We start from the raw sequence: 25,010 nt of genomic DNA on the forward strand, positions 1-25,010 counted from the left end.
ACCCAGCCACGCCCCATCTTCAATGCTCTTACTGAGGGAAGGAGGTTGTTGGCCAAGACCCAAACTGTTGCATATACCTGCCTGACTCGCGTGCAATGAATGCAAGAGAAATGACACAATTTCACCTGGTTAATATTGCCTGTTAACCTGGATTTCTTTTAGCTAAATATGCAGTTTAAAAATATATACTTCTGTGTATTGATTTTTAAAAAGCATTGATGTTTATGGTTAGGTAGTCGTCCAACGATTGTGCTTTTTTCGCAAATGCGCTTTTGCTAAATCATCCCATGTGTCGTTATAACTAGTGATTATGATTGATAGTTTTTTTTATAAGATAAGTTTAATGTTAGCTAGCAACTTACCTTGGCTTCTACTGCATTCGCGTAACAGGCAGTCTCCTTGCATGGGTGCAATGTAATCTGGTGGTTAGAACTGGACTAGTAGGTGGTGGTGGTGGGACTAGTTAACTTTAAGGTTGCAAGATTGGCTCCCCCAAGCTGACAAGGTGAAAATCTGTCGTTCTGCCCCTGAACAAGGCAGTTAACCCACCATTTCTAGGCGTCATTGAAAATAATAATGTGTTCTTAACTGACTTGGGTGAGTTAAATAAAGGTATACAATTATTGTTTTTAAATCGGCTCCCAAAAATATCTATTTCGATTGTTATGAAACTTGAAATCGGCCCTAATTAATCGGCCATTCCGATTAATCGGTCGAACATCTACTACTGACACTTGTATGGTTTGACACCAGTATTGCCAGCATTTGTTTTATTAACTGGGCTGCTTGGAGTGATCAGAGAGGAGACTAAAGAAGTGAAGTAGACAAACTGCCAGTGTTTTAAAGTTCTATGAAATGAGTCTGTAGTTACCAACCCTTGTGATAGTGAGAGGATGATATAGCTCATCATTTTCTTGACTTATGAGATACTTTTTAGAATAGTTTTATTCCCATTTTGTATTGCACAGCCTACTGATATGAATACGTACAGGTAGCCTAATGGTTAGAGCATTGGGCCAGTTACCGAAAGGTTGTTGGATCGAATCCCTGAGCTGACAAGGTAAAAAATAAATAATAATAATTCTGCCCCAGAGCATAGCAGTTAACAGACTGATCCTCGGGCGCCAGAGACGTGGATGTCGATTATGGCAGCGCCCCGCACCTCTCTGATTCAGAAGTTGGGTTAAATGTGGAAGACATGTTTCAGTTGAATGCATTTATTTGTACAACTGACTAGGTATCCCCTCTCCCATTCAGGAAGTATTTAGACCGTTACAGCCTTATTCTAAATGTATTAAATAAAAAATGTTCCTCCTCAATCTACACACAATACCCCATAATGACAAAACAAACAGGTTTTGGAAATGTTTTCACATTTTATTATAATAAAAAAAACAGAAATACCTTATTTACATAAGTATTCAGACCCTTTGCAATGAGACTCAACATTGAGCTCAGGTGTATCCTGTTTCCATTGGTCATCCTTGAGATGTTTCTACAACTTGATTGTTGTCAACCTGTGGTAAATTTAATTGATTGGACATGACTTGGAAAGGCACACACTTGTGTAGATAAGGTCACAGATTTGATAGTGCATGTCAGAGCAAAAACCAAGCCATGAGGTCGACGGGATTGTCTGTAGATCTCCATGAAAGGAAAAATTCTCAAGCTGGTAAAATGGCTGCGCCCACTCGGTCTGTGTCAACAGACTACAGTGCAGGCAATGTGGATGCATCAGAGGGAGACCATTTGTACGGTTGCACTACTGATTGGAAGCTAAATGTTATGATTATCGGTTTTCTACATGTGTAATAATATTCAGACACAATTGTCCGTAGAACTCCATGAAAGGATTATGTTGAGGCACAGATCTGGGGGAGGGTACCAAAACACTTCTGCAGTGTTTATTTAATTTAACTGGGCAAGTCGGTTAAGAACAATTTTTTTTTTTACAATGACTGGGAAGGCCCCAGCCAAACCCTAACCTGAATACGCTTTGGCCAATTGTGCGCAGCCCTATGGGACTCCCAATCACGTCTGGTTGTGATATAGCCTGGAATCGAACCAGAGTCTGTAGTGACGTATCTAGCATTGATGCAGTGCCTTAGGACCGTTGCGCCACTCGGGAGCCCCTTGAAGTGTTGAAGATCCCCAAGAACACAGTGGCCTCCATCAATCATTCTTTTATATATTTTTTATTTATTTATTTATTAGTTCCAAGTAGAACAATTACAGAACACAATTTATTTTCTTTTTTTCACCCCCCCCCCCCCAACACGAGGATTGACAAACATAACAACCAAACAAATAAATAAAAAGTATAATATACAGTTGTAGATGATGTAGATTACGCTTCGACTAGAGCCAATATTCACATACATTCTTTGAATATACAGATTTGCAGTTCCAATGCTTCTACAATATCACCAGTTTGCAAAAAACTAACAAACGGATCCCAAATATATAACTCTGGGGCTTTCTTTTTCACTATATAAGTACATTTTTCAAGAACCAGGCTTGATGTTAATTATTTTAATCAATGACCAAGTGAGGGGGAACTGCCATACTTCCAGTGGAGCGCAATTGAACGTCTAGCTTGTAATAGACAGGTAAAAAAAAAAAAATCTCTCCTATGTAAAGAAGTATTCTCTGGGTAAAGATTTTGGAGGCATAGTTTAGGGATTAGTGGTATTGGGGTAAAGGCCATTTCAGAGATATAGCGCAGTACTGAGCTCCAAAACGTTTGTAAATCAAATTGATTTATAAAGCCCTTCTTACATCAGCTGATATCTCAAAGTGCTGTACAGAAACCCAGCCTAAAACCCCAAACAGCAAGCAATGCAGGTGTAGAAGCACAGTGGCTAGAAAAAACTCGCAAAAAGGACAGACCCTAGGAAGAAACCTTGAGAGGAACCAGGCTATGAGGGGTGGCCAGTCCTCTTCTGGCTGTGCCTGGTGGAGATTATAACAGAACATGGCCAAGATGTTCAAATGTTCATAGATGACCAGCAGGGTCAAATAATAATAATCACAGTGGTTGTCGAGGGTGCAACATGTCAGCACCTTAGGAGTAAATGTCAGTTGGCTTTTCATAGCCGATCATTGAGAGTATCTCTACCGCTCCTGCTGTCTCTAGAGAGTTGATATCAGCAGGTCTGGGACTGGTAGCCTGTCCGGTGAACAGGTCAGGGTTCCATAGCTGCAGGCAGAACAGTTGAAACTGGAGCAGCAGCATGGCCAGGTGGACTGGGGACAGCAAGGAATCATCAGGCCAAGTAGTCCTGAGGCATGGTCCTAGGGCTCAGTTCCTCTGAGAAAGAAAGAGAGAGAGCATATTTAAATTCACACAGGACACCAGACAAGACGGGAGAAGTACTCCAGATATAACAGACTTACCCTAGCCCCCGACACATACACTACTGCAGCATAAATACTGGAGGCTGAGACAGGAGTGGTCGGGAGACACTGTGGCCCCACCCGACGATACCCCCCGACAGGGCCAAACAGGCAGGATATAACCCCATCCACTTTGCCAAAGCACAGCCCCCACACCACTAGAGGGATATCTTCAACCACCAACTTACCATTCTGAGACAAGGCTGAGTATAGCCCACAAAGGTCTCCGCCACAGCACAACCCAAAGGGGGGCACCAACCCAGACAGGAAGATCATGTCAGTGACACACCCCTCCTAGGGACGGCATGGAAGAGCACCAGAAAGGCAGAGAATCCCAGTGGAGAGAGGGGAACCGGCCAGGCAGAGACCGCAAGGGCGGTTCATTGCTCCAGAGCCATTCCGTTCACCTTCACACTCCTGGGCCAGACTACACTCAATCATAGGACCTACTGAAGAGATGAGTCTTCAATAAAGACTTAAAAGTTGAGACCGAGTCTGCGTCTCTCACATGGGTAGGCAGACCATTCCATAAAAATGGAGCTCTATAGGAGAAAGCCCTGCCTCCAGCTGTTTGCTTAGAAATTCTAGGGGCAGTAAGGAGGCCTGCGTCTTGTGACCGTAGCGTACATGTAGGTATGTACGGCAGGACCAAATCAGAAAGATGGGTAGGAGCAAGCCCATGTAATGCTTTGTAGGTTTGCAGTAAAACCTTGAAATCAGCCCTTGCCTTAACAGGAAGCCAGTGTATCTCAGCACATTCCCACAGGCAATGATACAAGGTGCCTAAATGTGTGTTACATGTAACAAACAGGTCTGGGGTATTAGGGTCAAATTTGTGGAGCTTAACAAGGGTGATATACGCTCTCATTACCCAATTGTATTGCAACAATCCCAGGCGGGTGTTTATTGTCTGTATCTGAGCTCTACAGCATATCATACCACCATACACTACGTATCCAGAAGTGGACCTAGAAGTTTGTCCTTAAATATCTTCTAAATATCTATTGGGAGCCCATCTGGACCTCTTTACCTCCCTTCCTACTGAAAATAGCATCAGATTTCTACAGGATCCATTGATAATTGTCCTTGTTAATTATGAATTGCATTAATGGCTCGGTCTGAATTTAACCTCTTAATGCGCCAGGCCAGCAATTTATCCGGTTTTTCACCATGATCATAGGACTGTCATGGATCAGGACTGTACAGCAAATCTCCTATGTGGACGAGGTGAAGAGAGTTATAGAGACAAGAGGCCACTGTTCTATAGAAGATATGGTGGTGGATGCACCTCCAACTAGTTGCAAATGTTGTACATCAATCAAGTGATCTGGATACACTTATTGTGAAGGTGGATGTTCTTAGTATTTATAGCCACAGTTATTAATTGTACTGCACATGAAGTCCAAAAAGCTGGACATCATTATATCTGCAGCGGAGAAGTTTTTGGGCCTCCAAGACTACAAGGACTACTGTCACCAGATAATGTTCTGCTCTTACAGGATCCTTCTCAGCCTGTGTAGGGACCTGGTTAGAACAGAATAGCAGGCTGATTTAGTTTAATAAAAATGGTGTTATTGACAGTTTGTATCATCCCGTTAACGGGATCGATATGACAACAGCTAGTGAAAGTGCAGGGTGCCAAATTCAAAACAACAAAAATCTCATAATTAAAATTCCTCAAGCATACAAGTATTTTACACCATTTTAAAGATAAAATTCTTGTTAGTCCAGCCACAGTGTCTGATTTCAAAAAGGCTTTACAGCGAAAGCACCACAAACGATTATGTTAGGTCACCACCAAGCCACAGAAAAACACAGCCATTTTTTTCCAGCCAAAGATAGGACTCACAAAAAGCACAAATAGATAAAATGAATCACTAACCTTTGATGATCTTCATCAGATGACACTCATGGGACTTCATGTTACACAATACATGTATGTTTTGTTTGAAAAAGTTCATATTTATATTTTTTTAAATCTACATTTACATTGGCGCGTTACTACGTTCAGTAGTTCCAAAAACATCCAGTGATTTTGCATAGCCACATCAATTTACAGAAATACTCATCATTAAATGTTGATGAAAATACAAGTGTTAAGCATGGAATTATAGATATACTTCTCCTTAATGCAACCGCTGTGTATCAGATTTAAAAAAAGCTTTACGGAAAAAGCAAACCATGCTATAATCTGAGAATGGCGCTCAGAAAACAAATAAATATATCAGCCATGTTGGAGTCAACAGAAATCAGAAATAACATTATAAATATTCACTTACCTTTGATGATCTTCATCAGAATGCACTCCCAGGAATCCTAGTTCCACAATAAATGTTTGATTTGTTCGATAATGTTCATCATTTATGTCCAAATAGCTACTTTTGTTAGGTCGTTTATTACACAAATCTAAACGCGCGTGCAGGTCCAGCCGAACGTCGGACAAAAAGTTCAAAAAGTTATATTACAGGTCTTAGAAACATTTCAAACTAAGTATCGAATCAATCTTTAGGATGTTTTTATCATAAATCTTCAATAACGTTACAACCGGAGAATTCCTATGTCTGTAGAAAAGCAATGGAACGCAGGTCGCTCTCATGTGAAATGCGCGTGGCTCTCTGCCAGATCACTGACTCATTCCCCTCTCTTTCGGCCTCACTTCACAGTAGAAGCCTGAAACAAGTTTCTAAAGACGGTTGACATCTAGTGGAAGCCTTAGGAAGTTGACCGATAGGGGCTGAGTTGAAAATCACCCAACCTCAGATTTCCCACTTCCTGTTTGGATTTTTTCTCAGGTTTTTGCCTGCCATATGAGTTATGTTATACTCACAGACATCATTCAAACAGTTTTAGAAACTTCAGAGTGTTTTCTATCCAAATGTACATATATTAGCAACTGGGACTGAGGAGCTGGCCGTTCACTCTGGGCACATCTGGGCACCTTATTCATCCAAGCTACTCAATACTGCCCCCAGCCTAAGAAGTTAAACAGCATGATCATCATTATTACACAGGTCCACCTTGTGCTGGGGACAAGAGTAGCTGAATACGTACCTTGGCAGCAGCTAATGGGGATCCCTGATGTCAACGTTGTGAACAGAGTTCCCCTTGGTGGCGATGGGGTTATGGTATGGGCAGGCATAAGCTACAGACAAGTGAAATTTATCGATGGCAATTTGAATGCACAGAGATACCATGACACGATCCTGAGGCCCATTGTCCTGTCATTCATCCGAGGCCATCACCTCATGTTTCAGCATGACAATGCGCAGCCCCATGTCGCAAGATTCTGTACACAATTGAAAATGCTGAAAATGTCCCAATTCCGTGGCCTGCAATACTCAGACATGTCACCCTTTGAGCATGTTCGAGATGGTCTGGTACGACGTGTACGACAGCTTGTTCCAGTTCCCTCTTATATCCAGGAATTTCGCACAGACATTGAAGAGTGGGTCAACATTCCAGATGCCACAATCAACAGCCTGATGAACTCTATGTAAAGGAGACGTGTCCCAGAGGAGGCAGTAGCAGCTACCCACCTCTCCAGTGCTTAATGTGTAAATTGGGAGGTGCTGGAACCAAAACTGAGCCCGAGAGCATTGATCTGGGGGTCTCTGAGGTACCAGAACACATTAAATAAAATACCTTTATAATATTGCATGCATTATCATGGCTTTTGCGAACTGGCATATTATAATTTTTTTATTTAATTTAACTAGGCAAGTCAGTTAAGAACCAATTCTTATTTACAGTGACGGCCTACCCGTACCAAACTCGGACAATGCTGGACCAATTGTGCGCCGCCCTATTGGAATGCCAATCACGGCCAGATGTGATACAGACAAGCTCTCTCTTGCTTTACTTTGTAAAACTGTGCTGTTTGCTCAATAGGCCTATTTGGAAGTTGATAACTTGGTAACACACAAACAGACTAGTATTTTATTTTCAGCAGGATCCATTTGCTTTACAACCTGTGTTTTCCAGTGATTGTATTAGAAATATTGCTAAAGGCCTGTTTTGCCTACATGCTGTTCACTAACAGATTTGCCACATGTTCCTGACTGTAGAAATGCCTTGTGATTTGGCTACACACAATCCACGGCTGGGCTATTTTAAATTAGCTATTGATCCTCTGTAGCTAAATACTCCTGGTGTTGTATTGGGAATGATTTAATTTCTTTCTGAACAGACTGCAGAGTCCTGCAGCACCTCAACACACTTCCCACAGCTATTATTCTATTAGGAAATAAATGAAGAAGTGCAATGCTGGAGAGATGAGTTTCCTGCTCATGTCTATAACAGCACAGAGAGGGAGAGAGATCATAGAAAGTGAATCTCATTTTAGTTTTAGCTCATTTAGCTCTGATTGCTTTTATCAGGATTTTTACATTGCAAACAGGATCAATTATTTTTCACGCCACAAGAGGTAGGCTACCTGATCCTGCCAAATGGGTTCCCGGAACGAAAGACTACAAAACTGAGAGGTGCCGGAAGATCTGGCTCAAATTAAGCGCCGCCCTTCTCGTATAATGGGGTAGGGATATCCCAAGAATCCATGAGTGCATGGATGGTTGCACCGAATATGTTTTTTATAATTAAACCAAGATAGACCACAGCCTGGTGAGTCATAGTGGGCAGAGCCAAGCACGAGCTAGCAAGATCCTATTGGCCCGTCTAGCACACAATTTCTGGTAGGGAATGCCTCCTCTGTGAAGCGCTCGTGTGCAATAACTCAATTCGCCTTTGCGTAATTTTTTTAAATATATATTTTTTAAACATTTGCAAAGGGTAAAGTCTACAAATCTTAGTCTACTCTGTTCATAACAGATTTTAGTTTTGGGAACAGAACTGGGATCAGATGTTTCATTGATTAGAACATTTGCAGAATGTCGGCCAATATCCATCTCGTTCCATCTTCTCCCACTGCCTGCCAGTGAGCTTCCTCTCACTATACATCCTGTGAAATATCTGTCTCATTGTTCTATATGTGGCTGCACTGTGGTAGTGGGGGAACAGGAAGTTCCGGGCAGGCACGCACCATTCTTCAGTATAAAGAAAACGCCAGAACGGTTATGTGAAGAAGATAATCTTTGTGTCGGTTTCTATGTAATACCAAAGGTATGTAATAGCAGGTTTAAACGTCCTATTATCGGAAGAACATATCATACCATGCTAGGTAACATCCGTTAAGGTATTAACACGTTTGATTTGTTATTTTTGTGTCAAACCAAGTGAACGTGAAACTATTTTTAAGTCACACAGGTAGAAACTTTGGGTTTGTCTGAATGGATGTACATGATTGCTTCATGGTAATTTAATAAAAAATATATTTATTTTACATTTCTGAGTTTGTTTAGCATGTTATTGGTTTTGTATAAAATTCACGAGTTGGTAAAATGGCGGTGCCCACTCGGTCTGTGTTAACAGACTTCAGTGCAGGTACAGAGACACAATTTCACAGTTGCGCTACTGTTTTGAAGCTAAATGTAATGATTCTCAGTTTTCTACATGTGTACTAATATTCAGACACATTCAGTTGTTTCAATCTTATCTATAAATGTTACTATGGTGTGAACGGAAACACTATTTGATTTTTATGTAAAATAATACAGTGAAGACAAGGTTATTCAGGAAAATAGTACATAGTGCTGCCTGAAACATACTGCAACCTTGTACTGAATGTATTTGTCATTTCAGCATTTATGTGAATTTGGGAAATTTACTATAGATCAAGTTCACTTACATTGTGTAGACTAATTTTAAAGCGTGTACTTTTTAATTAATTAATGTTTTGCTATCAATGCTTAGCTACCAGATCTATTGAAATAAGATCAGTGCTTGACTTGGACAGGAGCTCACCAGAGCTGAGTACCAGCACCTCAAATTTCTACTGGTTGAGCTCATGTTCCTCTTATAGAATATTAGCTCAACAGTATTGTGGAGCTCCTGCACCTAAATATAAACCATATTTTTAGAGAATAAAGAAAGAAAGTGCCAGAACTGTCAAGACAATAACTTTTGAAAAAACAGTACCGGCACCTATTTCAGTCCAAGTCAAGCACTGAATTAGATAATTGAACAAGAAGAAAAATATTTAATAGAGAGTAAAGAAAGTGCCGGAACTGTCAAGACAACTTTGTGTATGTTTGTCATTGTTACTACAGGACGACTAGATTTATGTCTGAGGCCGGTAACATCAACAGTGACGACAAACCCAGCCTGCCTCTCTCATTCCACACTGAGTCCAAACCTACAGTCACTGGGTCCTGATTGTGACAGTGGAGCCCAGTTTGCACTGCAGGATCCAGAGATGGCATCAGTGAAGCTGGAAGACTGCAGTCAAACACTGGAGCTGAATGTCAACATTAAAGATGAAGAAGAGGAGGAGAAGATTGGGAAATCTGTTAATCATGGTAAGAGCAGGTTCTATCTTACTAAGTTTGTTGTTCGTTCCAACTTCCCACTGTGCATGAAAGGTTGCAGTAGAACTGTTTCAATGAAAAGGTAGCTGTTATTTCATGCTAATGACACTTGCATGATTTGACACCAGTATTGTCAGCATTTGTTTTATTCACTGGGTTATCAGGAGTGTTCAGTGTAGAATAAAGAAGTGAAGTTGACAAACTGCCAGTGTTTTAAAGTTCTATGAAATGAGTGTGTGTAGTTACTAACCCTTGTGATAGTGATTGGAGGATGATATGAAATGAGTGTGTAGTTACTAACTCTTGTGATAGTGAGTGGAGGATGATATGAAATGAGTGTGTGTAGTTACTAACCCTTGTGATAGTGAGTGGAGGATGACAAGTTCCTTTTTAGCTTTCATCTCTTACCCACTTTTAGAATAGTTTTATTCCCCTTTTGTGTTGTACAGCCTACTGATATGAATACATATGTCACCCGGTACAGACAGAAGAGGACTGGCCACCCCTTTGGGCCTGGTTCCTCTCTAACTTTCTTCCAAGGTTCCTGCTTTCTGGGGAGTTTTTCCTGGCCGCTGCTTCTACATCTGCATTGCTTGCTCTTTTGGGATTTTTGGCTGGGTTTCTGTGAAGTACTTTCTGACAACTGCAGATGTAAAAAGGGCTTCATAATATATACTTTTGATTGACATGTATATCACACCAACTGACTGGTTCTTCTGATGTTGTTCACACAGGAGACCATGTTGAGACATTCTCTACATCCAGAGAGCAACAGCAGGAAGATCCCAGAGCTAAGAGGTCTCATCACTGCCCACATTGTGAGGAGATTTTCCCAATTCTATCAAAGCTAAAAATACACTTGAAAATACACACAGGAGTGAAGCCTTACTCCTGCTCTGACTGTGGAGAATGCTTCACAACGTCAAATGAGCTAAAAGTTCATCAGAGAACACACACGGGAGAAAAGCCTTACTCCTGCACTGACTGTGGAGAATGCTTCACAACGTCAAATGAGCTAAAAGTTCATCAGAGAACACACACGGGAGAAAAGCCTTACTCCTGCTCTGATTGTGGGGTGAATTTCTCTCGACTGGGCCACTTAAAAAGACATGAACATATACATACAGGAGAGAAGCCTTGCTTCTGCTCTGACTGTGGGAAGAGTTTTTCTCGACTGGACCTCTTAAAAAAGCATGAACTTATACATACAGGAGAGAAGCTTTACTCCTGCCCCGACTGTGGAAGGAGTTTTTCTCGACTGAGCCACTTAAAAAAACATGAACTTATACATACAGTAGTGAAGCCTTACCCCTGCTCTGACTGTGTAAAATGCTTCACAACATCAGCTCAGCTAAAAGTTCATCAGAGAACACACACAGGAGAGAAGCCTTACTCCTGCTCTGACTGTGGAAAGATTTTCTCTCAACTGGGCCACTTAAAAAGACATGAACATATACACACAGGAGTGAATACTTATGCCTGCTCTAACTGTGTGAAATGCTTCATTACATCAACTGATCTAAAAGTTCATCAGAGAACACACACAGGAGAGAAGCCTTACTCCTGCTCTGACTGTGGAAAGAGTTTCTCTCTACTGGGCAACTTAAAAAGACATGAACGTATACATACCGGAGTGAAGCCTTACTCCTGCTCTGATTGTGGAAAGAGTTTCTCGCAAATGGGCCAGTTGAAAAGACACCAAGCTAAACATAAAGGAGAGAAGACTTACCACTTGTAATGTGGCAAGAGTAACTCAAGTGAAAGTCACCAAGTAAAATACTACTTGTGTAAAAAGCTGAAATTATTTGGTTGTAAATATATTTATGTATCAAAAGTAGAAGTATGAATCATTTCAAATTCCTTAAATTAACCTCTGGGTGTCCCTAAACCGGGACGGTTGTTGCTAACGTGCGCTAATGTGACTAGAATGACGTTGAATCCAACAGCCAACTTTCCGGGACATAGACATGTCTTATATGGGCAGAAAGCTTAAATTCTTGTTAATCTAACTGCGGTCACCAATTTAACAGTAGCTGTTACAGTGAAAAAAATACCATGCTATTGTTTGAGGAGAGTGCACGACAATAAAATAACATATCACGGCAACTGGTTTGATATATTCACCTCTGAAGGTAAATAATGTACTTACATTCAGTAATCTTGCTCTGATACAGTGCCTTGCGAAAGTATTCGGCCCCCTTGAACTTTGCGACCTTTTGCCACATTTCAGGCTTCAAACATAAAGATATAAAACAGTATTTTTTTGTGAAGAATCAACAACAAGTGGGACACAATCATGAAGTGGAACGACATTTATTGGATATTTCTAACTTTTTTAACAAATCAAAAACTGAAAAATTGGGCGCGCCAAATTTTTCAGCCCCCTTAAGTTAATACTTTGTAGCGCCACCTTTTGCTGCGATTACAGCTGTAAGTCGCTTGGGGTATGTCTCTAATCAGTTTTGCACATCGAGAGACTGACATTTTTTAGATCCACTCCCAGCCAACTTGACACAATTGTGGGACGCATTGGAGTCAACATGGGTCAGCGTCCCTGTGGAACACTCAACACCTTTGACAGTCCATGCCCCGACTATTGAGGCTGTTCTGAGGACAAAGGGGGGTGCAACTCAATATTAGGAAGGTGTTTCTGATGTTTTGTACTCTGTGTATATCAGAAAAGATGGTGTGATGATTAGTTTGGGTGGATTATTTTATATTACTAAATAACTTTTGTTTAATGATAAATGTAGAGCTTGTATGTATACTATGCATTTTTTGTGTTTCCTGTTTGACCCCAGGAAGAGTAGCCGCTGGGGATCCTAATAAAAATACTAAATGTATTAGATATTGATGACGTGTTGATCAGTTTTCACCATTAGTATTTTAATGAATGTTTCATTCAATGTGTTTCTATGGGATATAGTAGTAATGGCCAAATTCTGTATTTTATCAAATCATTTTTAATCATGATTATACCTAATGTCCTAAAATACAAAATAAATGATCTAAACAATCCATGGTACGACCTTCTTAAAACCATCTCATATGTCAGCATAGTATTGTAATGCATTATTAGTCTTTTTATGGTGCCAAAGTCCAGGGACAGCATTACCACCACAATCCAATAATGACCCAGTTACTATTGGGGGAATGGAACCAGAGAGGAAGCTCGTGTTACCTTTCTCACATCACTACAGTATTCATTTCAACAGACCTTTTCCATGACCCATTGTTAGAGCTCAATATATACCCAGGACTATATTGAGGGTCAGACTGTTGTAATGCCCAGTTGATTATGTAAATAGTATTGGAGAACTCTGGTATTGATGGTCCATTTGAGGGTGAGTCATTGATATGAATGTTTAGAGTGAAAGAGCTGTGACCTCACGTGTGATGGTCCACATCTACCAGAACCTTTCCTATTGGGTTAGTAAGCACCACCGCATTTTAGGAAGCCATTGTTCAAAATGTGATCATACACACAGTAACAATGGGAGGGGGTGTGGCCTGCATAAGGGAGGAGGTTGATCTCAGACAGAGTTGACAGGTTAACAGTGAGGACAAACCCAGCCTGCCTCTCTCCTTTCACACTGCCTTCCAAACAGATTCTAAACCTACAGTCACTGGGTCCTGATTGACAGTGGAGACTTGTTGCGCTGCAGGATCTAGAGATGGCATCACTGGACAGGTCTCCATTGGGCCAAGTCTAAAACAAAAACATTTAGCAAAACAATCATTGCAACGTGATGGAAACGACAGATACAGGAGACATTTTTCTAAAGATCCACAAATGTTTTATCCGTTCGAACAGCAGCAGGAAAACATTGAAGAACCACAGTGCAATGCTGCGAAGGTGTAAGAATGGCGCTGCCAAAATCAGAGATTAATCTCCTGAGTAAACACCACAAATCTTGAGCACACACTTGAATACATACCTCATCCCCTGAATACAAACCAAGTCATTTTACATACAGGACTTCAAACTGTAAAATAGATATAATATTTTGAATCATCACACTTTTTGCTGTGTACTGCAGTGTTTCCCAATCCTGGTCCAGGGGACACAAAGGGGAATGCTTTTTTGTTTTTGCCCCTAACACTCACACACTGGATTCAACTAAACAACTCAAGCCTTTGAATTGAATAAGGTATGTGAGTGTGAGGGCAAAAACACACATGTACACCCCTTTGGGACCAGGATTGGGGAACACTGCTGTACTGAAAGTCCTCCATCTACAGAACTTCACTGCTGAAGTGCACATTATTTGGATTGTTTACAGGGTGATGAAACCAAGGTGGACATTTGTAATTTGATTGAACTATTCCTTTAATTAGAGTTCCTTTGGAGCTACATTTAGTTAGAGACGCCTCTCCACTTCCCACCATTAGTTATTTAACAAGCTGATAACACATCTCTCCCGATAGACACAAGCAAAAACTCTTGCATAAATGTAGCAGTCTATACACCTAATCATTAGTGATCTGACATGCTGTATTACATGGAAACTGTAGGCTACTAACAACAGCAGTTACACAGTCTAGTTTACTATGTTCCTGTCCCTCTGACCAGGGTAAACAAAGTGGTAATGTTGTGTATTGTATATACAGTATGTCACTTCAGTTTATTTCATTTAATTATATACATGAGAAAAAAAGTGGCTGCCCAGCATGAATTCATGTACAAACATTATTTTTCATTGCATTCTTGTCATTTAGCAGATGTTTTTATACAGAGAGACTTACAGGACAAATAATAGTTAAATGGCTTGCTCAAGGGTACAATGCCAGATTTTTCACCTAGTCGGCTCGGGATTCAAACCAGCAACCTTTCAGTTACTGGCCCAACACTCTTAACCGCTGGCTACCTGCCACCAGATCAATTAACTTCAATACAGTTATTCAAATACATTCATCATCAATGACTAAAATAATGAATCTAATATTAAAATACAGTTTAATAAACACAAGTAGTCGATTCATAGCCTGTTTATCATTAAACAAAAGTTGTTTAGTAATATAAAATAATCCACCCGAACTAAAGCTGAAAACTGATCATCAGACCATCTTTATCTGATATACACAGTGTGTACAAAACATTAGGAACACCTTCCTATTAGAGTTGCACCCCCTTTATCCTCAGAACATCCTAAAATCGTCAGGGCATAGACTGTCCAAGGTGTTGTGTGCAGTTCACAGGGAAGCTGGTCCATGTTGACTCTAATGCTTCCTACAATTGTGTCAAGTTGGCTGGGAGTGGATCTACTCTGAATAGCTCGTTCCATCTCCTCCCACAGATGCACAATTACAGTGAATTCAGTGTAATGTTATTGGAACCATTCCTGGACAAGTCTTGTGGCATAATCCTGCTGAAGAAAACAACTTGCAGATGGATACACTGCTGCCATGAAGGGAGGCACCTGATTGGCAGTAATTCTTTAGATATCCTGTGGCATTCAAACATTGCTCAGCTTTTATCAAGAGGCCCAATGTGTGCCCTGAAAACACACCCCAACCATCACACCACCAGCCTGCAATGCTGACACACAGCATGGAGGCATGAAGGGGTGTAAAGTACTTTTGGGGGGGTATCTATACTTGACTATTAATATTTTGTGCAACTTTTACTTTTATTTTGCAAAATCCTAAAGTAAATCATGTACTTTTTACTCCAAACATTTTCCCTGACACCCAAAAGTACTCATTACATTTTTTGAAATGATTAGCATGACAGAAAATGGTCCAATTCACACACTTATCAAGATAACATCCCTGGTCCTCCCCACTGCCTCTGATCTGGCGGACTCACTAAACACAAATGCTTTGTTTGTAAATGGTGTTGGTGTTGGAGTGCACCCCTGGCTATCTGTAATATAGTAATATAAAAAAAACCACAATTGTGCAGTCTAGTTAGCTTAAAAACCTCAAGGAAGAAGTAAGGTTCAGTTCTTTGTGTGTTCTCTACAGTCAGATCAGTGGCAAGGCTTCTCTACTTTGTTTACCTTGGTGGCTTTTTAAGATGCCCAGTAGAGAGAACCTCTTTCCATAGTCTGAGCAGGAGTAAGGCTTCACTCCTGTATGTATACGTCCATGTCTTTTTAAGTGGCTCAGTCGAGAGAAACGCTTTCCACAGTCAGAGCAGGAGTAAGGCTTCTCTCCTGTGTGTGTTCTCTGATGAACTTTTAGCTCAGCTGATGTTGTGAAGCATTTTACACAGTCAGAGCAGCAGTAAGGCTTTACTCCAATATGTCTACGTTCATGTCTTTTTAAGTGGCTCAGTCTAGAGAAACTCTTTCCACAGTCAGAGCAGGAGTAAGGCTTCTCTCCTGTGTGTGTTCTCTGATGAACTTTTAGCTCAGCTGATGTTGTGAAGAATTTTACACAGTCAGAGCAGGAGTAAGGCTTCACTCCTGTATGTATACGTTCATGTGTTTTTAAGGTGCCTGGTAGAGAGAAACTCTTTCCACAGTCAGAGCAGGAGTAAGGCTTCTCTCCTGTATGTATACGTTCATGTCTTTTTAAGTTTCCCATTTGATAGAAACTCTTTCCACAGTCAGAGCAGGAGTAAAGCTTCAATCCTGTATGTAGACGTTCATGTGTTTTTAAGTGGGAAAGTTGAGAGAAACTAATTCCACAGTCAGAGCAGAAGAAAGGCTTCTCTCCTGTGTGTGTTCTCTGATGATCTTTTAGCTCAGCTGATGTTGTGAAGCATTTTACACAGTCAGAGCAGCAGTAAGGCTTCACTCCAATATGTCTACGTTCATGTCTTTTTAAGTGGCCCATTTGAGAGAAACTCTTTCCACAGTCAGAGCAGGAGTAAGGCTTCAATCCTGTATGTATACGTTCATGTGTTTTTAAGTGGGAAAGTTGAGAGAAACTATTTCCACAGTCAGAGCAGAAGAAAGGCTTCTCTCCTGTGTGTGTTCTCTGATGATCTTTTAGCTGAGCTGATGTTGTGAAGCATTTTACACAGTCAGAGCAGGAGTATGGCTTCACTCCAATATGTCTACGTTCATGTGTTTTTAAGTGGCCCAGTCGAGAGAAACTCTGTCCACAGTCAGAGCAGGAGTAAGGCTTCACTCCTGTATGTATACGTTCATGTGTTTTTAAGTTGCCCAGTAGAGAGAAACTCTTTCCACAGTCAGAGCAGAAGAAAGGCTTCCCTCCAGTGTGCACTCTCTGATGAACTGCCAAAGCTCCTGGTGTTGTGAATCTCTTCCCACAGTCAGTACAGGAATAGGGATTCTCTCCAGTGTGTATTTGTAGGTGTGTTTTTAGCTTTGATAGAAATGGGAAAATCTCCTCACAATGTTGGCAGTGGTGAGACCTCTTAGCTCTGTGATCTTCCTGCTGTTGCTCTCTAGATGTAGAGAATGTCTCAACATGGTCTCCTGTGTGAACAACATCAGAACAACCAGTCAGTTGGTGTGATATACATGTCAATCAAAAGTATATATTATGAAGCCCTTTTTACATCAGCAGTTGTCAGAAAGTGCTTCACAGAAACCCAGCCCAAAATCCCCAAAGAGCAAGCAATGCAGATGTAGAAGCACAGTAGCCAGGAAAAACTCCCTAGAAAGCAGGAACCTTGGAAGAAATGTAGAGGAACCAGGCCCAAAGGGGTGGCCAGTCCTCTTCTGTCTGTACCGGGTGACATATGTATTCATATCAGTAGGCTGTACAACACAGGGGAATAAAACTATTCTAAAAGTGGGTAAGAGTTGAAAGTTAAAAAGGGGCGTGTCATCCTCTACTCACTATAACAAGGGTTAGTAACGACACAGACTCATTTCATAAAACTTTAAAACACTGGCAGCTTGTCAACCTCCCTTATTTAGTCTCCTCTCTGAACACTCCAGACAGCCCAGTGAATAAAACAAATGCTGGAAATACTGGTGTCAAACCATGCAAGTGTCAGTAGCATGAAATAACATCTACCTTCTCATTGAAACAGTTCTACTGTAACTTTTCATACACAGTGGAAAGTTGGAACCAACAACAAACTTAGTTAGATAGAACCTGCTCTTACCATGAGAAACAGATTTCCCAATCTTCTCCTCCTCTTCTTCATCTTTAATGTTGACATTCAGCTCAAGTGTTTGACTGCAGTCTTCCAGCTTCAATGATGCCATCTCTGGATCCTGCAGTGCAAACTGGGCTCCACTGTCACAATCAGGACTCAGTGACTGTAGGTTTGGACTCAGTGTGGAAGGAGAGAGGCAGGCTGGGTTTGTCCTCACTATTGATGTTACCGGCCTCAGACTTAATTCTAGTCGTCCTGTATGTAGTAACAATGAGAAACAGAAAAAAAAGATAAGAAAAAAAGTTAGTCTTGACAGTTCTGGCACTTGCTTATTTAAAAAAATATATATATAAAAATATAATATTTATTTTTGTTCAATTATCTAATTCAGTGCTTGGACTGAAATAGGTGCCGATACTCAGCTCCGGTGAGCTGAGGACTGATCTCAGTTCAATAGATCTGGTAGCTAAGCATTGACAACAAAACATTAATTAACTCACATTAGACAAAGTACACGCTATAAATTAGGCTACGCAACGTAAGTGAATCTATAGTAGATTTCCCACATTTAGTACTAGCTCATGCTTGGCTCTGCCCACTATGACTCATCTGTTCCCATTAGACCACAGCCAGTTGTTTCCATCTTGGTTTGGTGCAACCGTCGTTGCATTCAGGGATCCTTGGGATGGCCCTACCTCATTATATGAGAACGGTGGTGCTTAATTTGAGCCAGATCTTCCGGCACCTCTCAGTTTTGTAGTCTTTCGTTCCGGAATCCATTTGCCAGGATCAGGTAGCCTACCTCTTGTGACATGAAAAAGTATTTCATCACGCAAAAATCTGCATAAAAGCAATCAAGAGTAATTACATTTGGATTCCTCTGTAATTATCATGCCCCATAAAAAACGTGCCTGATGTTATAAGAATGTATTAATGTTGGGCCGAACCAGGTTTATGGTTTCTGCAACATTGTAGCCTATTTAGACCAAGGCGTGGCCATTCCTGTGGTGAGAGAGAAGCACGCCTGTATCTCTCATAGAACTAAAATGAGATTCACTTTCTATGATCTCTCTCCCTCTCTGTGCTGTTATAGACATGAGCCGACAACTCATCTCTCCAGCATTGCACTTCTTCATTTATTTCCTGATAGAATAATAGCTGTGGGAAGTGTGTTGAGGTGCTGCAGGACTCTGCAGTCTGTTCAGAAAGAAATGAAATCATTCCCAATACAACACCAGGAGTATTTAGTTACAGAGGATCAATAGCTAATTTAAAATAGCCCAGCTGTGGATTGTGGGTAGCCAAAATCACAAGGCATGTCTACCGTCAGGAACATGTGGCAAATCTGTCAGTGAACAACATGCAGCCAAAACAGGCCTTTAGCAATATTTCTAATCCAATCGCTGGAAAACATAGGCCTATTGATCAAACAGCATTGTTTTTACAAGGTAAAGCAAGAGAGATAAGCTTTTGTTCGGTGAGTGAGCTGCACATCATTGGGTGAGTCAGTGAAACTGGAAAGCTTGTTTAGGACTATAACTTCCTCCTCATATTGTACAATGTGTTTCTCCTCACACCTGGCCTAGGCTATTGATGGATTAGAGACACGGTCGTTTATATTGACCTCAGATTCTCCGTTTGTCAAAGTAGCCTGTCATTTTGGTCATCAGTTCTACTGCAACTTTTCATACACAGTGGGAAGTTGGAATGAACAACAAACTTAGTCAGATAGAACCTGCTCTTACCATGACTAACAGATGTCCCAATATTCTCCTCCTCTTCTTCATCTTTAATGTTGACATTCAGCTCCATTGTTTGACTGCAGTCTTCCAGCTTCACTGATGCCATCTCTGGATCCTGCAGTGAAAACTGGGCTCCACTGTCACAATCAGGACCCAGTGACTGTAGGTTTGGACTCAGTGTGGAAGGAGAGAGGCAGGCTGGGTTTGTCCTCACTGTTGATGTTACCAACCTCATACCTGAGTCTGCAAATAGTAGAAGAGAAACAGACACAAAAGTTATTTTCTTGACAGTTTTGGCACCTTCTTTATTAAATATGTTACATTTGTTCTTGTTCAATTATCTAATTCAGTGCTCGACTTGGACTGAAATAGTTGCCGATACTCATTTTGTGTGCTGGTACTGTTTATATTTAGGTGCAGGAGCTTCATAATACATTTGAGCTAAAACTTAACCTGTAGTAGAAAAATGCATAAATTACTCAAAAACCATTTAGTACAAGGTTACGCTTTGTTTTAGGCAGCACCATGTGCTATTTTCCTTAATAACCTTGTATTCACGGTTTTACTTCAAAAAACAATTGTATTTCCTGTTCACACCATAGTAACGTTTATAGATAAAGACAAACTGAATGTGTCAATATTATTTCACATGTAGTAAACCGATAATCATTACATTAAACTTCAAAAACAGTAGTGCAACCGTAAAATTGTCTCTCTGCTGCATCCACACTGCCTGCACTGAAGTCTGTTGACACTGACCGAGTGGGGGCCGCCATTTTACCACCTCGTGAATTTTTCCTTTCATGGAGTTCTACGGACAATTCCTTCGACCAAGTGATTGGTTTTTGCTCTGACATGCACTGTGAAATATGGGACCTTATATAGACAGGTGTGTGCCTTTCCAAATCATGTCCAATCAATTGAATTTACCACAGGTTGACAACAATCAAGTTGTAGAAACATCTCAAGGATGATCAATGGAAACAAGATGCACCTGAGCTCAATGTCGAGTCTCATAGCCAAGGGTCTGAATACTTATGTAAATAAGGTATCCGTTTTTTTTATTTTTTATAAATGTTTAAACATTTCTAAAAACCTGCGTTTGCTTTGTCATTATGGGGTATTGAGTGTAGATTGATGACGGACATTTTTCATTTAATCAATTTTAAAATAAGGCTGTAACGTAACAAAATGTGGTAAAAAATCAAGGGGTCTGAATACTTTCCGAATGCACTGTACGTATTCATATCAGTAGTCTGGCACTGTACGTATTCATATCAGTAGTCTGGTACTGTACGTATTCATATCAGTAGTCTGGCACTGTACGTATTCATATCAGTAGTCTGGCACTGTACGTATTCATATCAGTAGTCTGGTACTGTACGTATTCATATCAGTAGTCTGGCACTGTACGTATTCATATCAGTAGTCTGGCACTGTACGTATTCATATCAGTAGTCTGGCACTGTACGTATTCATATCAGTAGTCTGGCACTGTACGTACTCATATCAGTAGTCTGGCACTGTACGTACTCATATCAGTAGTCTGGCACTGTACGTATTCATATCAGTAGTCTGGCAGTGTACGTATTCATATCAGTAGTCTGGCAGTGTACGTATTCATATCAGTAGTCTGGCAGTGTACGTATTCATATCAGTAGTCTGGCAGTGTACGTATTCATATCAGTAGTCTGGCAGTGTACGTATTCATATCAGTAGTCTGGTACTGTACGTATTCATATCAGTAGGCTGGTACTGTACGTATTCATATCAGTAAGGTGGTACTGTACGTATTCATATCAGTAGTCTGGTACTGTACGTATTCATATCAGTAGGCTGGTACTGTACGTATTCATATCAGTAGTCTGGTACTGTACGTATTCATATCAGTAATCTGGTACTGTACGTATTCATATCAGTAGTCTGGTACTGTACGTATTCATATCAGTAGGCTGGTACTGTACGTATTCATATCAGTAGGCTGGTACTGTACGTATTCATATCAGGAGGCTGGTACTGTATGTATTCATATCAGTAGGCTGTACAATACAAAAGGGGAATAAAACTATTCTCAAAGTACCTCATAAGTTATGAAAATGATGAGCTATATCATCCTCCACTCACTATCACAAGGGTTAGAAACTACACAGACTCACTTCATAGAACTTTAAACACTGGCAGTTTGTCTACTTCACTTCTTCAGTCTCCTCTCTGAACACTCCAGATAGACCAGTGAATAAAACAAATGCTGGCAATACTGGTGTCAAACCATGCAAGTGTAAGTAGCATGAAATAACATCTACCTTCTCATTGAAACAGTTCATTGTGAAATCCTGCCCTGCCTTTCTAAAGTCTTCGAAAACCAAGTTAACAAACAGATCACCGACCATTTAGAATCCCACCGTACCTTCTCCACAATCTGGTTTCCGAGTTTGTCATGGGTGCACCTCAGCCACGCTCAGGGTCCTAAACAATATCATAACCGTCATCGATAAAAGACAGTACTGTGCAGCCGTCTTCATCTACCCGGCCAAGGCTTTCGACTCTGTCAATCACCGCATTCTTATCGGCAGACTCAACAGCCGTGGTTTCTCAAATGACTGCCTTGCCTGGTTCACCAACTACTTCTCCAATAGAGTTCAGTGTGTCAAATCGGAGGGCCTGTTGTCCGGGCCTCTGGCAGGCTCTATGGGGGTGCCACAGGGTTCAATTCTCGGGCCGACTCTGTTCTCTGTATATATCAATGATGTCGCTCTTGCTGCTGGTGATTCTCTGATCCACCTCTACGTAGACACCATTCTGTAAATGTCTTCCCCTTCTTTGGACACTGTGTTAACTAACCTCCAGGCAAGCTTCAATGCAACACAACTCTCCTTCCGTGGCCTCCAACTGCTCTTAAATGCAAGTAAAACTAAATGTATGCTCTTCAACAGATCACTGCCCACACCTGCCCGCCCGTCCAGAATCACCACTCTGGACGATGTGGACAACTACAAATACCTAGGTGCCTGGTTAGACTGTAAACTCACATTAAGCATCTCCAAACCAAAATTAAATCTAGAATCGGCTTCCTATTTCACAACAAAGCCTACTTCACTCATGCTGCATAACATACCCCCGTAAAACTGACTATCCTACCCATCCTTGACTTCGGCAATGTCATTTACAAAATAGCCTCCAACGCTCTACTCAGCAAATTGGATGTAGTCTATCACAGTGTCATCTGTTTTGTCACCAAAGCCCCATATACTACCCACCACTGCGACCTGTATGCTCTCTTTGGCTGGTCCTCGCTTCATATTGGTCCCCGAACCCACTGGCTTCAGGTCATCTATAAGTCTTTGCTAGGTAAAGCCCCACCTTATCTCTGCTCACTGGTCACCATAGCAACACCCACCCATAGCACACGGTCCAGCAGGCATATTTCACTGGTCATCCCCAAAGCCAACTCCTCATTAGGCCGTCTGTCCTTCCAGGTCTCTGCTGCCAATGACTGGAACGAATTGCAAAAATCACTGAGGCTGGAGACATATCTCCCTCACTAACTTTAAGCATCAGCTGTCAGAGCAGCTTACCAATCACAGCCCATCTGTATATAGCCCACCCAACTACCCCATCACCATATTTTTATTTATTTTTCCTATTTTGCACCCCAGTATCTCTACTTGCACATCTATCATTCCAGTGTTAATGCTAAGTTGTAATTATTTCGCCACTACGGCCTATTTATTGCCATACCCCCCTAATCTTACTACATTTGCACACACAGCATATAGACTGTTCTATTGTGTTATTGACGTACGTTTGTTTATCCCATGTGTATCTCTGTGTTGTTTTTGTCGAACCTGTGCTTACCATGACTAACAGATGTCCCAATATTCCCCTCCTCTTCTTCATCTTTAATGTTGACATTCAGCTCCAGTGTTTGACTGCAGTCTTCCAGCTTCACTGATGCCATCTCTGGATCCTGCAGTGCAAACTGGGCTCTACTGTCACAATCAGGACTCAGTGACTGTAGGTTTGGACACAGTGTGGAAGGAGAGTGGCAGGCTGGGTTTGTCTTCACTGTTGATGTTACCGGCCTCAGACTTAATCTGAGTCAGTCTGTAGTAATAAAGAGAAACGGACACAAAAGTTAGTCCCAGAACTGTCAAGACTTTCTTTATTATCTAAAAATATGATTTATATTTAGGTGCAGGAGCTCCACAATACTGTTGAGCTTAATATTCTATAAGAGGAACATGAGCTCAAACAGTAGAAATTTGAGGTGCCGGTACTCAGCTCTGGTGAGCTGCTGTCCAAGACAAGAACTGATCTCATTTCAATAGATCAGCTAGGTATGCATTGACAAAACATTAATTCACACTAGACAAAGTATACACTTTAAATTAGGCTACACAACTTAAATGCAATTATTCTATAGTAGATTTCCTGAATTCACATAAATGCCTCAAAAAACATGTTGTACAAGATATGTTGTAGGCAGCACTATGTACTATTTTCCCGAATAACCTTGTCTTCACTGTATTATTCCAATCAAAAACCAAAAGTATTTCCGTTCACACCAGAGTAACATTTATAGATAGACAGATACAACTGAATGTCTCTGAATATTAGTACACATGTAGAAAACTGATAATCATTACATTTAACTCCAAAACAGTAGCGCAACCGTAAAATTGTGTCTCTTTTGCTGCACCCTCACTGCCTGCACTGAAGTCCGTTGATGCAGACCGAGAGGGATCCGCCATTTTACGAGCTCGTGAATTTTAACGTTACACAAAACCAAAAACGACATGTTAAACGAACCCAGAAATCTCAAATGATTTGATCCTTAATGAGATTACCTTGAGAAAATGATAAACACCCACTCAGACTAACCCAAAGTCTATAACTATGTGACTTGTATAAAAAAAAAAAATATCACGTTCACTCACGCGGTTTGACACAAAAATACCACATAAAACCTTCATCAAACGTGATAATACCTTGACGTATTTGTTACCTAGCATGTTATAACATGTTTTTTCGATATTATAACGTGCTATTACATACCAGTAGTAATATATTTGAAACGGACACAGAAGTTGTCGTCTCGACTGCACAATTCTGCCGTGTCCTTTATTGTGAAGAACAATGCGCGCCTGCGCGGAACTTCCTGTTCCCCCACTACCAGTTTCTCAACCCAGAGACGTAACAACGCGAGATTTCAGATAACGCTTGTGAAGCAGACCAAGACTGGGTTTGACAAGTCAATGAGAGAAGTGAACAATTCGGATACTTTTGCAGCGTTTAATGGGGATCCTAATAAATACCAAAAATATTCCGTTGGCACACACTTGATACATGGCCATTATTTTATCAATGTCATAACTGCAGTGGTTTATTCACAATAGCTCTCAATGCGTATCATACATATCCCAGCATCAC

The 25,010-nt window shown here is 40.9% G+C and overlaps 1 protein-coding gene across 4 annotated transcripts in view; it reads right to left on the bottom strand.

Annotated features, from left to right (window-relative positions):
• Positions 1-24,794, bottom strand: part of LOC116364198 (zinc finger protein OZF-like) — a 34,101-nt gene extending 9,307 nt beyond the window's left edge. The window contains exons 1-4 of one of the 4 annotated variants that reach the window (XR_004207936.1): positions 24,636-24,794; positions 23,436-23,684; positions 17,845-19,823; positions 12,763-17,206 (exon numbers count right to left, since the gene is read on the bottom strand). Coding sequence is in view for 3 of the 4 variants with exons in the window: in XM_031817436.1 (XP_031673296.1) it covers positions 15,783-17,206; positions 17,845-18,093; positions 23,436-23,538 (1,776 nt within the window). In the remaining variant the exon portion in view is untranslated. Of the gene's footprint in view, positions 1-12,762; positions 17,207-17,844; positions 19,824-23,435; positions 23,685-24,635 lie in introns of those variants that run through there. The other 3 variants (XM_031817438.1, XM_031817436.1, XM_031817437.1) reach the window with 3 other exon arrangements.
• Positions 24,795-25,010: the final 216 nt, after the last annotated feature.

This window comes from Oncorhynchus kisutch, unplaced genomic scaffold, assembly GCF_002021735.2.
Source record: "Oncorhynchus kisutch isolate 150728-3 unplaced genomic scaffold, Okis_V2 scaffold1022, whole genome shotgun sequence".
In the NCBI taxonomy this organism is placed as follows: domain Eukaryota; kingdom Metazoa; phylum Chordata; class Actinopteri; order Salmoniformes; family Salmonidae; genus Oncorhynchus; species Oncorhynchus kisutch.